The sequence below is a fragment of the Kwoniella newhampshirensis genome, chromosome 14 (assembly GCF_039105145.1).
Source record: "Kwoniella newhampshirensis strain CBS 13917 chromosome 14, whole genome shotgun sequence".
NCBI lineage: Eukaryota > Fungi > Basidiomycota > Tremellomycetes > Tremellales > Cryptococcaceae > Kwoniella > Kwoniella newhampshirensis.
The window spans coordinates 830952-843732 of NC_089967.1; the positions used below are offsets into that span (position 1 = coordinate 830952).

The 12781-nt window shown below is 50.8% G+C and overlaps 6 protein-coding genes across 6 annotated transcripts; 5 read left to right on the top strand and 1 right to left on the bottom strand.

Moving 5' to 3' along the window:
* Positions 1-333: 333 nt before the first annotated feature.
* IAR55_006668 (uncharacterized protein) lies at positions 334-1397 on the top strand (the record flags this gene model as incomplete). Its single annotated transcript, XM_066949748.1, has 4 exons — positions 334-477; positions 545-600; positions 713-1061; positions 1257-1397. 4 exons carry the CDS (start codon positions 334-336, stop codon positions 1395-1397), a joined length of 690 nt encoding a protein of 229 aa, XP_066800042.1.
* A 587-nt stretch (positions 1398-1984) lies between these two features.
* Positions 1985-2812, top strand: IAR55_006669 (uncharacterized protein; the record flags this gene model as incomplete). The annotated part of the gene is made up of 1 exon (XM_066949749.1): positions 1985-2812. One exon carries the CDS (start codon positions 1985-1987, stop codon positions 2810-2812), a length of 828 nt encoding a protein of 275 aa, XP_066800043.1.
* A 700-nt stretch (positions 2813-3512) lies between these two features.
* Positions 3513-4731, top strand: IAR55_006670 (uncharacterized protein; the record flags this gene model as incomplete). The annotated part of the gene is made up of 4 exons (XM_066949750.1): positions 3513-3662; positions 3828-3883; positions 4076-4403; positions 4588-4731. 4 exons carry the CDS (start codon positions 3513-3515, stop codon positions 4729-4731), a joined length of 678 nt encoding a protein of 225 aa, XP_066800044.1.
* A 512-nt stretch (positions 4732-5243) lies between these two features.
* On the bottom strand, positions 5244-6118 carry IAR55_006671 (uncharacterized protein; the record flags this gene model as incomplete). The annotated part of the gene is made up of 4 exons (XM_066949751.1): positions 5244-5321; positions 5458-5477; positions 5642-5751; positions 5955-6118. 4 exons carry the CDS (start codon positions 6116-6118, stop codon positions 5244-5246), a joined length of 372 nt encoding a protein of 123 aa, XP_066800045.1.
* A 1850-nt stretch (positions 6119-7968) lies between these two features.
* IAR55_006672 (uncharacterized protein) lies at positions 7969-9254 on the top strand (the record flags this gene model as incomplete). Its single annotated transcript, XM_066949752.1, has 4 exons — positions 7969-8165; positions 8249-8352; positions 8455-8770; positions 8960-9254. The coding sequence occupies 4 exons, from the start codon at positions 7969-7971 to the stop codon at positions 9252-9254; spliced, it is 912 nt and encodes a 303-aa protein (XP_066800046.1).
* Positions 9255-10280: 1026 nt separating this feature from the next.
* IAR55_006673 (uncharacterized protein) lies at positions 10281-12586 on the top strand (the record flags this gene model as incomplete). The annotated part of the gene is made up of 11 exons (XM_066949753.1): positions 10281-10484; positions 10641-10799; positions 10924-10997; positions 11096-11177; positions 11313-11339; positions 11426-11547; positions 11636-11671; positions 11733-11795; positions 11926-12025; positions 12113-12229; positions 12296-12586. 11 exons carry the CDS (start codon positions 10281-10283, stop codon positions 12584-12586), a joined length of 1275 nt encoding a protein of 424 aa, XP_066800047.1.
* Positions 12587-12781: the final 195 nt, after the last annotated feature.

The following is a 12781-nucleotide window of genomic DNA, read 5'->3' on the forward strand; positions in this document are numbered from 1 at the left end:
CCGAGCGTCTAAACTCACTGCGATCTCGACTCGAACATGCTAAAGAAACGACGCTGGGATGAGGCTTGACGATCCTCTCGACATGAGTCACACATGTATGGACAGTGTGCGGCACTGATGCTTGATATCCTTCTCCTTTGAATCCCTAACACTCTTCTCTGCTCGATTTGACGGCCCCTTTGAGCGACTTTGTTCGGCATATCAAGTACTCTACCGTCAATCCGAAACCCCTTCCACCGGATCTATTTACAGACTCCACTCCTCACTCACATCGTATACATACCCAGCGACCCCAAGTCGAGAAAACGACAATAACATTCAACTCTCGAACCGATGACATCGCTCAGCGACCAGATCCCCCAGACCATCGTTCCCTGTCCCGTACAAGTGGACGACGATGGGAAAGCTTATATCCCTCTTCCCGGTCTTCCAGATTTCAGATTGACTCCTTGGAAAGCGGATGATGCGGATGATATTGTGAGTCGGGTGGGATCATGACGCGGGTAGGACGGCTGCTCAATCAAGGTCACTCTGACTTTCCCAGTTGAGACTGTTCAATTATCCCGAGATTGGGAAATGGTCTTGTCGAAGACCGTATCCGTGAGTTCGTCGTCGTCACCGATATTTCGTATACGCCTCCGCACCTAACGCCAAAGACCCTTGTGACCTCGTGCTAATCCAATGGCATCTCTCTTACCTCACTCGTACATAGCTACGCCGAATCCGACCTATCATTCATGTACGCTCCTCTCGCCGACCGCGACGCCCTTCTCAACCTCCTGGTCTCGGCCTTACCCGACCCTCTGCCCCTTGAGACATTCGACGGCACCCGCTTCTTCCTCTTCGGAGCCCTGCGTCAAGTCTCCACAGGTCGAGTGGTGGGCGATATGCACGTCGGCCCGTCCGATAGGACAGAATCGCAATCTGAGGAAGGAGGAGTGCAGAATTGGGAGATGGCGTATAATGTCGTTCCTGACCAGGCGGGCAAAGGATTGGGAAGTACGATGATCAATGTGACATTGGATTATCTGAGGTGGTTGGGAGTGAACAAGGTCGTGGCTGTGAGTGTTGTCCTGGTATGCTTCGCTATATTGCCCATCGCCCAGCGCCTATCATTGTCCCCTTCAATTACCCCTGTCGTATCGACTCAGAGTCGTCCGGGAGAATTACCACTGTCCCTCTAACCGCCTAGTCAACTTAGCTACGAATGATGACTGCCCGAACAAACCTTTGGCTAACATCCACACTCTTCCCAGTTCTGCGAGACCGTCAACCTCGCTTCTGGCGGCGTGCTTCGCAAGACCGGCTTCACCCAGGTCAAGGTCGTTGACATTGCGTGGCCAGAGGAGAAGGGAGGGGGTACCAAGCCTTGCTTCATGTATGAGCAGGTGCTGTAAGAATGGGGGGCGAGGACCAGGCGGCGGGAAGTGAAATGGGACAATGCGAGATCTAGACGAGATCCTGTAGAGCACATAATGATGGACCATTGCTCGGGCGGATATCCTGTAATGACATAGACTTAGAGCGTCATGTCATTATAAATCACCAGCTGCTAGACACTATGCTAGTGTCGACGGGACGTCCATTACATTGTCGCAAATCGTCACTATGCAAAGCAATGCACATGTACGAGGCTATGTATATTGGGCGAAGCAGTGTAGGATTTGACAGTCATTCCGTTTTGAATTCCCTTGACCAGAAGGGGTTGTACGTACAAGAGAGGTGTGCCTTCCTTTCATCCTCAAGTGGTCATCTGCAGGTGACTTCCCTTCGTCGCGAGTCCATGTATGCACTGTACGAATGGTATATGAGCACCGGGGAATGGACGATATCATCTTGGGCTGTTCCCTTGCGCACTTGCAGCCGCTTCTAACCACAACTTCTCCCTCTGATTTTTGCTCTCTTCACCTACGCATAAAGGCATAATAACATGACCGAGTAAGTGCTAGATCTGCCAATGCCGAGCTGCTGAGGAATATGCCCCATGGTCGGTCGCAGACGATTCAACGACTTCATCACCACCTTGTCCAGCCATGCGATCAGCGCGGACCCCAGCCGAATGGTCGAGATGGTGAACGAATTGACCATTCCAAGTGATATACGATCGACTCTCCAGAACAATACTATAAGCGACAAGCCATATTCATGCGCATGCGACAGCTGCTCCACATCAGAACGTCCGCCCCCATTCGACGCTCATCAAAAGGTCTTCGCTCTGATCAATCAGTCCTCATCTGATCGGACGACGACGTTCTATCATCCCGATCACTTCTTGGCTAGACAGTCAGCTGCCTCCCTTTCCCAGGTCAGGGCCGAGCAAAGGGACGGTGAAACGTCCAAGTTGAGCTTGATTGTCGGTGCACTGGACTCTGAACGGGGATTTGTGCCCGCCGTCCTTCTGCCATACGAACGAGAGTCGGATGAGAGTGCATTGCTCGACCGACTTGAACCTCGACTTCGGCAGTTTGTCTCGGTCGGCGCTGCAACTGCCCGGACGGTAATGGCGTATCGACTTGGCAATCCTGACTCCATGCAGCCCTGCGGATCGAATCAGTCTATGGTCCATGGGAGTTCCGAGCCAAGACGACGCAGTCGAGAGGCCCAGGTCCCTGACGATTCTGCTGAACGTCGTGAGCTCCGACCACATCGGGTAAGAGGAAGAAGAAGAAGAAGGGAAGGAAGCGAAGATGAAGATAGTCAGTCGCCAACTGCAGGCAGAGATAGTAGCGCTCGAAGTAGGACAGGTGGTGCAGACTGGTTGACTGAGGACATGGCTGAGGCAATCAAACAAAGATTGCGAGAAAGCGATTAGATGGTTTGGTTGGTCATGATGACTGCAAGCTGTCTTGCCTGATCTGAGTCACATACTCCCATATGAATATATATATTCTCGTTCTTGATCCGGTTTCGTATGCAGTACACTTGGTCCTGCTGCTTTCATGACAAGTATGTCGTCCTCCGTGGCCCCCATTCGTACGTTGATTTCTAAAAGATCCATCGAGCTACATCTTGCCGGTCACGAGTCACAGGTTTTGTCGGGATACGACTGCAGAGCTTGAACATCAATTTGCGAGAGCTGGCTTGCGAGGGCGTCTCGTGAGGTGCAAACATACTGACACACACACAGTGTCATCGCCGTGGTCGATCTTCCTCAACCTTATGGTGAATATCCTTCCGGGAAATAACGGTAACGGGGTCGGTCACACACCCAGGGCGAGTCAGAGTGGAGGTTGACCATGACCCATGCGTGGCTTGTTTCGAAAGGCAGCTAAGCATCCTTGACAGCAGTCCCACCTCGGTCGAGACCCGGAGCGATGATCCTGACCAAGGTCGATGGGTCGTGGAGAGCGGAGTGTGCTCGCAACACAAACGATACAGACAAGTTGACATATCCACGAATCGTCTGGACAAGTTGATCAAACGAGACCACGACGAATCTCATACATTCGATACTCTCAATAAATACATACCGCTTGATTCCTCTGCTCCGCCCGGATCACGCCAGCTCTGCAATGACTACAATGTCCGAAACGCTTGCCAATAAGGAGGACAATGATACCAGCTGTCTCGTACTGGTAGACGAGGAAGGACCTTATATACCTCTGGACGGACTACCGGATTTCAGACTGACCCCTTGGAGGCCGGGCGACGTGGATGATGTGGTGCGTTGTATCTGCCACGAAGGGATCCCAGCGTCTTTCCCTCCCTTTGGTCCAGCACATTGCCCTGCTCCGAAATAGCTGTCAGCTGTATACAGTCTGAGACAGGAACCGAAGCATCGGTGATAATCACAAGGACGATGACTGACATCTTGGGGGGGACGATAGGTCGATATCTTCAACAGACCTGAGGTGGAGAAATGGGCAGTGTTCAGAGATATCCCGTGGGTGCATTTTCTGCTTTTCCAAATCGGTGCACCTTGCTTCGTGCATAGATAGTCACACTCGTCCACATCAGCCGTCGATTTTCGCTTGCCGCTATCTCTTCTGGGACCGGAACTGACGTGTTGCAAATAAACACCTCACCGTCGACCCTCTTCCCTCTTGGCCCGCCCCCCCCCCCTCATCTCTCTCAGATACACCCCCGCCTCTGCCCACACCGACTTCTTCACCCACATCCCCACCCACCGAGCCTATCTCACCCAACTCATCTCCTCACTTCCCTACCCTCCCCCCTCCCTCCCTCCCGACACCAAACGGAAGTTCATCTTCGGAGCCGTCCGCCAACATTCCACTGGCAGACTCGTCGGGGTCGTCTCTCTTGGAGAGAGCTCACATCAGCCGGGGAACTGGGAGGTGTCGTATCAGTTGAATCCCGATTTTCACAGAAGGGGTATAGGGAAGGGGATGATTGTCTCTGCTGTCAAGTTTGCGAGTTGGTTAGGCGTCAAGAGGGTTTTGGCAGTGAGTGGGTTTCTTCGTCCATCGAGATACAATCAGGTGTTTCACCTTGATGGTTACCCTTACGGAGGAACCGACTGCTCGATCCTTGACCAGCTCTGGTAACCGCAGAAGGGAATGGCGGTCTGATCGATCATTCGACACTACTGTCACTGCGACTGATCACCGTGCTTCTACCTCCCCACAGTTCTGCGAAAAAGCCAATCCTGCGTCCTCGGGAGCACTCCGTTCAGCCGGTTTCAAGCAGTTCATGGAGGTTGATATCCCTTTACCAGAACATCTAGGAGGGAAAGTCCGGCCGGTTCTGTTCTTCGAGCATGTAGTCGAATGACTGAGTGGATGAGTGAGGGTATCGCGGAAGCAAGGCTGAAAATTGAACGAGACTGAGATAGTGGAGAGTGCGGACATGGGTAGGTAGATGGTCCGCAAAAAGATCTGTTCGTATATATTGTAATCCACCCCCTGTTGTAGATGATAGATGTGAAACGTCTCATAACACCTGGTGCAGCTTTTCACCGGCTCCAAGTTCCAAACAGTCTGCTGTCTTCTATAACATCAGATGAGAACGAGATACAGTCCAGCAGCAACGACCATTCGTAATATACATCGGGCATAAGTGGCATTCTCGCCAGGTCATAACTATAATACAGCATGGATATGGATACACACAACACTATATTCGGCCGCTCGTCATACTGTTTCGATTCTCTCTCAACTCTCTATGTCTCTCTCTCGTTTCGATTCCGTACCGCCAGCGATATTCTATTCTTCTATGCACATCATGGTGGGTTTGGTTCATCAACGCTGCTAGCAAGCGCCTGGCCGCCTTGGAGAGCGAAGCGTTTAGTACACCTTGGCACCGAGATCACGGGCGAGATGAGGGGCGATCTGACGGTATTCTCGGTTGGAGTGATGGTAAACCTGTGAGGATTGCACGATTGTGGTCAGCTCGGCAAAGTAGGGAGAATTCATCCTGCACTTGAACAGGTGTCAGGTAGTGGGACCGCAGGTTGAGTGCAATTGGGAAGCCCTTCGGACGGGATACAGAATGACTCACACAGCTAACCGTGGCGTTGTCTATAGAAAGAAGCTTGATCAGCACGACGACTCTTGGAAAGTCTAGTAGCTTGGCACGAGCAGAGACGGGTCCGGGGTAGATCACACAGCGGTGCCAGTGATATGTAATCGCAGTGATATATACAGAGCATTATCCCGGGGGCAAATTGAGAGACCATACTCACACCTACGATCGTGCCCGACATTGTCAGTAGCCTTGACAAATCTCTCAACATTGGTGGGGCGAGTCGTCTTTTCGTCATCGGGGAAGATCCTGTCGCACATCTGGTTGAATCTGAGGAAGAAAGGTACGGTATAAGCGGCAGTTCGAGCGAAAGTGCGGTATGAAATATCGGTTTGAAGCAACCGATGGATTGTACAAGTCATTCGTTGGAGGAGAGCAGAGAGCAGAACGTCCAAAGTACCGGAAGGGGCATGCAATGTAACGAGTGGGATACAGGGGATGTGTCGTGGAAGAGAAGCCCAGTGCCAACTCACTCTCCAGCAAAGTCATACTTGTCGACCCATTCATACACCCCAACAACGATCGGTTCCACAGCGTCTGGCACCTGCAGAGGAGCGGCGTAGGTGGTGTATGGCGTAAGGAGGAGGAGAGCGGAAACGACAGCGAGGAAGAAGGGAACGATGGGCGAAGATCTCATCGTGCGAGAGTTCGTTGGGAACTTGGTCGGTTGTGGAGATGCCAGGTGGTTGAGAAGGTAGCGATTGCACTGAAAGTTGAGTTGATGATCAAGAGACGAGTGAGGAAAAGAGGTAGATCAAGCAATCGATTCTGATGCGAGAAGCAACTGTGAATGCGCATGTGTACCCACCCCTGTGTATGGTCGTGTCTGTGCGTAATGAGGATGGATTTGCATGTGCACAAACCACCGGGGAAAAATACTCGCATTGGATCCATGGAAGACTTCGCAGTCGACTTTTCCCATTCTCCAACACTGACCTATCTATCCCTTACCCGAGACCTCTCTTTCCCTAATGTTCTGCCCCTCGCCCCTCCCCGCATCTTTGCAGCGCATCACCCTCTTTTCTGTCTTGGGTCGAGCTACCGCACGTACAGCCCAGCGGCGAGAATGGTGCCGATAGCGTATCAGTAGACTTATGATTTCTCAGGCCAGGACCTCGGGATAAGAGGAGAAGCGATGCCGCCGTACTAAAATCATCTGTTACCCTGGAACGACAGACTGCGAACCTGTTCGTTTCTCCGATACCAACGCCACCGAGCTGTCACCGGTCCCGAAGGGAAAACCGAAACCCCACGAGCGGGACCAACATATAGCGTATGTGCTATTTCAGAGCGAGATCCCGTTTGGAGTCGGGTCTGTTTCAGAACGTTCAGTCTACTACACATATAGCGCGGTAGTGTGATGGAACAAGCACAGAGCATATGCAATGATGATGAAGCTTTACATGACGAAGATGGTAACAGATGAGGGAGGCATCTCTTTTTCGTTTCGGACTAATTCAATTACCCTAGCTCTTCCCGTCGGTATATTTTTTCAGTGCATGACGTACTTTTGTATCACCACTCGACGGGCAGTCGTCCATAAATGTCGCTCGTTTCTCACGTGTATCATGTAAGGGGAACCCGTTTACGTATCCATGTAAGGCAGCTCGACGTTATACGGGTACCTTTGTACGTACTTTGATACTGTGGGTTGATGCAGGTCTGCTCACCATCCGTCACTTTACCACTGCGGCCGCCATTAAGTGGGATACTGATGCGTACCAAAACCGATGAGTGACTCGTGTGCGGATGATGAAGGACTCGGGCTGCGATGCGACTCGTTGTCTATCTGCTGGTTTGGGCAGGAGACAGCTGTTGCTTTGTACATTACCCATTCACACGGATACCTGTCAGAGGAGCTATGATGCTCGACGCCTACCAGAAACAAGTCACGACTATCCTCCATCAAGTCGACAGAAGAGAATAAAGGTAAAATGAGACTTTGCACGTTGGCAGAGGTGGCACCCCAACGGGCGGAAAGGGTGGGCATTCATGTCAATCCATGCACTCGGACGATAGCGCTTTCTTCGATGATACGCTACAGACATCACATGCATTTTCGACCATGATTCCAGCCGAGTCCAGAATCGGAACCGCGCGAGGCGTACGTTGACGGAAGACTTTGTCAATATAGCGAAGAGGACCTTTCTGCCAGAATCGCGCTGCAAGATGCGCATATCAAGCGTTGTGGGAAAGTACCCAAGGATGTCGCTGAGGACTCAGTGCTTGTCTATCGACTTGATCATCTCTTCACTGTACATCTATCTATTTGGCAGACCTTTCTCATATGATGGTATGAAGATGATCAGAATTTACATATGGCAGGAGCCAGATCACTGGACACGGTAATCAGATAGCGCGGATCCACGTGGGCTTTGCGTAATCCGTCGAAAATCCAATTACAAACATCATGCTTCATTCTCACCTGTCCTCCTAATTTTCTTGTTGACATCCCGTCCGAAAATACCTGCAGAAAAGAGCACAGCGATGTCACCCATCCTCCCTCCTCTCAGCGGCGTTCTAACGACCTTTGCGTGTGGACAGTACACCTATCCCATCTTCACTTCGGGCGATCTGACGGCGACTCGAGCGGTAGTGTTCGTCGGAGGGTTAACGAATGGGATGGGGGGTGTGCCGTACAGTTATCCGTTGTCGGATGCTTTAGGGAAAGCAGGCTGGAAGCTGTGAGTGCAGAGCATATGCTGTTCATCAGACGTATACGGATGCATGGGATGCTTGTGCTGAGATATATGTTCCTCGACTTAAGTGTCCAGTTTCACTGGAGCTCGGCGTATGGCGGGTATGGTACTGGTAGTTTGGACAGAGATAGGGACGAGATGGCTCAACTTGTCAAGCATCTTCGATCAAACGGTATGTCGAATCGTCTCAAGAAGCGCCTGGACACACATAGCCTTTCCCCGAGCTCTTTTTCGATCATGAGACTGATCCCTCACACCCCGAAACTCTTTCCAGATCTCAAAACAATCGTGATCATGGGCCATTCCACCGGATCCCAGAACGTCATTCACTACCTCTCATCTTCGGTCCTCTCCTCCGACCCCGAAACCCGTGTAGAAGGCGGGATCATGCAAGCACCGGTGTCTGACAGAGAGTTCATGCCGCTGGTAGGGATGAAGGATCATATCGCGGCGGTACCCCTGGCCGAGAAGATGATTGCCGAGGGGAACGGAGAGGAGTTAATGCCCAAGGATTTCAGAAAGAAGGCTGGGTTCGGGCAGGGCGAATTGGCGATTAACGCTTATCGGTTATGGAGTTTGGTCGGTGTAGGGTGAGCTTGGTGGATGTTCTTCTCCATCGCCTTGTGTCTGCAACGGCGTCGTTCGTCTTCGCCTTCCACCTTCCGCCTTCCAGGTTCCTTCTCCCCACCGGACTACCTCAACCGTCCCCCGTTTCTGAATATTTGATTTGTCACCGCAAACCAATGACGTACTTCGCAGCTGACTTCAGAACAAAACAGCGGCGACGACGACTATTTCTCTTCCGACATTCCCCTCGACCCAACACCTCCATTCAGACACTCTCTATCCGACTCATTCGGTGTACTCTCGGCTCCGGCCCTCGCTCTCTACTCCGAAAAGGACGCAGAATACCAAGTGGCCAAGCCGGAAGATCTGTTACCTCGATGGGCGGATGCGGCCAAGGGGAAGTTGGAGTGGAGGATCCTGAAAGGTGCTTCGCATGACGTGTCGGAGCCTGAGGCACAGGTTGTTGTCTGTGATGAGGTGTTGGGATGGCTCAGGAGATTTGAATAGAGAGGAGGTAACGAGAGGACGATTTCTACACATGAGAGCAAGAATGGGGTCCATGGCGCAAAGGCAATTGAGGGGGCAAGAGATGATATCATGCATCTGTAATGCGGAGAGGGCCCATATGAGAAGCCGCTCGACTGTCTATCGAGGATAGTCATGTTGACACGAAGATAGATCAAGGCTGCAACGATACAGATTGAGCCGGGGCAGAGCCCTTGGCCATCGCCTGAAGGTCACCCGTCAAAGACGGAGAGGAGAATCAACTAGATGTCGCGACCCATCTTTGCTCCTTTCCGTCCTCACCATCTCCAAGGTCAGAGAAGAAGGATCGTTGCATCGATAATTGCAAGGCGCTCGGAACCGTGAGTAGCTCACGAGGATGAAAAGGGACGATTGTGTAATGAGCGACAGTCAGCATTCATACTTGTTTCTGAGCTCAGAACCAGAAATCAATCATGACCAATCCTATATCCCCTCGAAAACAATGTCGTCGAAGTACAGCACGAGTCCATACATGTATGACTGAGTCAACCACTGATGGTGCACGATGCATGGATGCTATATGCATGTGTCGGCTTTCGAGCTGGAATCGTTTCCACTTGTCGATCCGATCTGCATGCAAGGTCAGTCACCGTCGAGGTTCAGGCACGGGGCGTCGAGCTGTTTCTTTTCCATCCGGGAATGGCAAGTAAACAAATAAAACTGAAGGAACAAAACTGAAAGCGACGACGACAACGCTCATCTATATCCCATCTCATCTCGATCACTGGGCTCGTAAGATAGACATGGGATCATCAGCTCAGCTCCAACAACCAGAGTAGTTAAATATCGAAGATATGTGTACAGCGTCCTAGATCTAAAGTTTTCATCCATCTCCACAGACATCTCGCCTACCTCGACCCACAAATCTGTGATCGACTTGTACATCGAACGCGGGATCAGCTATCACTACAACCATCCTCCGGGACCCCCTCGAAAGCCCACACACCCCCGCTGCGATTATCGCTGCTCAGCGCTTTGCACCATACGATGACGACTACCAGTATGGCAGATGCTGCCGACCTCGAAGCTCTCGCTCAGAAGAACTTCATCTCGGACCAAGGACTGGCGTTCGGACCTTATATCCTGGGTTTCGCGGTGGATGGATTTACCTATGGACTGCTGGTGATACAGTTTTTGCATTGGTTGAACGTTAGTAGCAGAACGGATAGGAGGTCGATAAAGATTTTGCTGGTGAGTGTCACACCATCAAGTGATATACCTTGTCGTCCCGTGAACAATGTTCTCTCGTACCCTGATACGGTCAAGCATCTTCGTGTCATTTGCTAAAGCTAGTGAAATCGTTTCTGAATTCGATCATCTCATCTTCCCTTACACTTCCCCTCGCAGTGGTATATCTTCCTAGCGGCCACAGCATACTCCATCCTCACCGTCGTTTTCATGTTCGATCTCTTCGTGTACGGATATTCGATATACCGAAACTTCTACGATTTCTCTTGGATCACGACGTTCTTCATCGGGGTGACTATCATCCAGACACCAGTGTCGGTGAGTTCGTACTTCTCTATCCTGTTCTGCTACCAAATCTGTGCAAGACTCCTACATTCTGAAGGCACAGATACAAGAACAAAATATGCTGATTACACTACTTGCCCATCACTCCACGTCGTAGGCCTTCTTTGCTTATCGAGCGTATTATCTTATTGGCAAATCAAAACTATTCGCCTTTGTCACCAGCAGTCTTCTGTACGTATACGGCCCGGCCTATCACTGCTACAGTACGGCGGAGGACCCATGTTGACGCCTTTGATCGCTTTCGCACACATGTCGATACGCGCTCACAGTACCACTTCGTTCGCTGCATGCATCGCTGTCAAGGTTGTCGCCCCAAGGGTTGCACCAACAATCAACTTCGACCTGTATCCGGTGAGTATCACAGACTTCCGCAGACTTCTTTCAAGCTGTTCACTCAAACACGTCTATATGTATAGACTGTGTGATTGATTATTCAATCAAACCAGGAAGTCCTTGAGGCTGATTCCGTTGTCTTTCTGCTCGCAGGTGACCTTTGTCCTTTTAGTCGTATGGGTATGTCCGCATCTTCTCCTACCATCCCCGATAAACTGCTGCCAGAGAAGTGGCTCAATATTGTATGACTCTTCCTCCCCTCATAGTTGACATCGGCTATGATCACCGATATCATTGTGACGGTTACCATCACATCTGCTCTCCTCAAGGCAAGGATGGGATTCGTGGGCTTCGAGAGGACCGACAACTTGATCAAAAAGGTGGTCGTGTGAGTGGCCCCAGAAGATCCTCGCCTTGCGCGACTGGAACGGCCAAGAGAAGAGCTGATGAAGTGTCGACTACTGATGTGCTTGTAGAATCTCAATCGAGGCTCAACTGATTCCGACAATCTTGTCAGTTAAGAAGACTCATCATCCTCATTGACGACAGAGAACTGATTTCAGGTCCACTTAGTACGGCTGGTTTCCTGATTTCTTTCGGAGCTTCACCTAACGGCAACATCTCTGCCTTTTTCATGTGAGCAATCCTGTTTTCCCACCTTCTTTGCTCAGACATGCGAAACCTTCTGATGGAAGAAGGGAGCCAAAGAGGGGATACCGTCCAAAGGGTACTGACCCGTTGTTGTCTCCTTGCTTGTCGACCCCAGTTGCACTCCGAAGATATACGCTCTGGCGTTGATGTCGGTTCTAAACGCTCGTCAATTCTTCCAAGCAAATATCGGTCCGGAGTCCCATCCCAATAGACCGGTTCGTAACACCCACTACCACTGCGTTTTGCCCTTGAAATGTGTAGACGTGCTAACGTTGTATCTACGACGACCTTTCGACTCGCAGTTGTTATTGCCCAGATTGTCATCGTATAAGCAATATCAGGTAGATGTCAACCAAGCAGCAGCGGCGAAAAGCCATACTCAGACCGAGATCCATGTGCAGACAGAAACAATACAGGAGGTACGTGGATCCAGCTATCCCCCTCTCATTGTACTAACCGTTTGTCTCGCTGATACCCTATATTAGACATATCAACTGGAATCCATGCCCGTCAAACGATCGATCAATAGACATCCACCACCCTTGTCTCATTTTGGGACAGAGACGGATTCGATTGCAACGGGTACGGATACGGATCAAGATATCACATATGTCGATGATACGCCTTTGACCCCTTTTGAGAAACATAAAGCGCGGGAAGGAGCGGAGATCCTACACGAGGAGGAAGAAGAGAAAGAGAAAGAGAAAGAGAAAGAGAAAGAGAAAGAGAAAGAGAAAGAGATGGAGAAGGAAGAAGGAGACGAGTACAATAGATGATTCTGTCTGTTTCGGTGGCATGTCCTGGGTTTTCAGGGATACGTTTTGGAGGAAGCCGGCAGATCATCGGTTCTGTGAGATCAACAGCAAAGAAGATTAGATCATACAGTTCTGGAATGTCATGTATACAGTATCGCTAGCTGAGTTGCGCCACTGCTCATGACGACCGAGTAGTCGGGCAGACATTTGATAGAG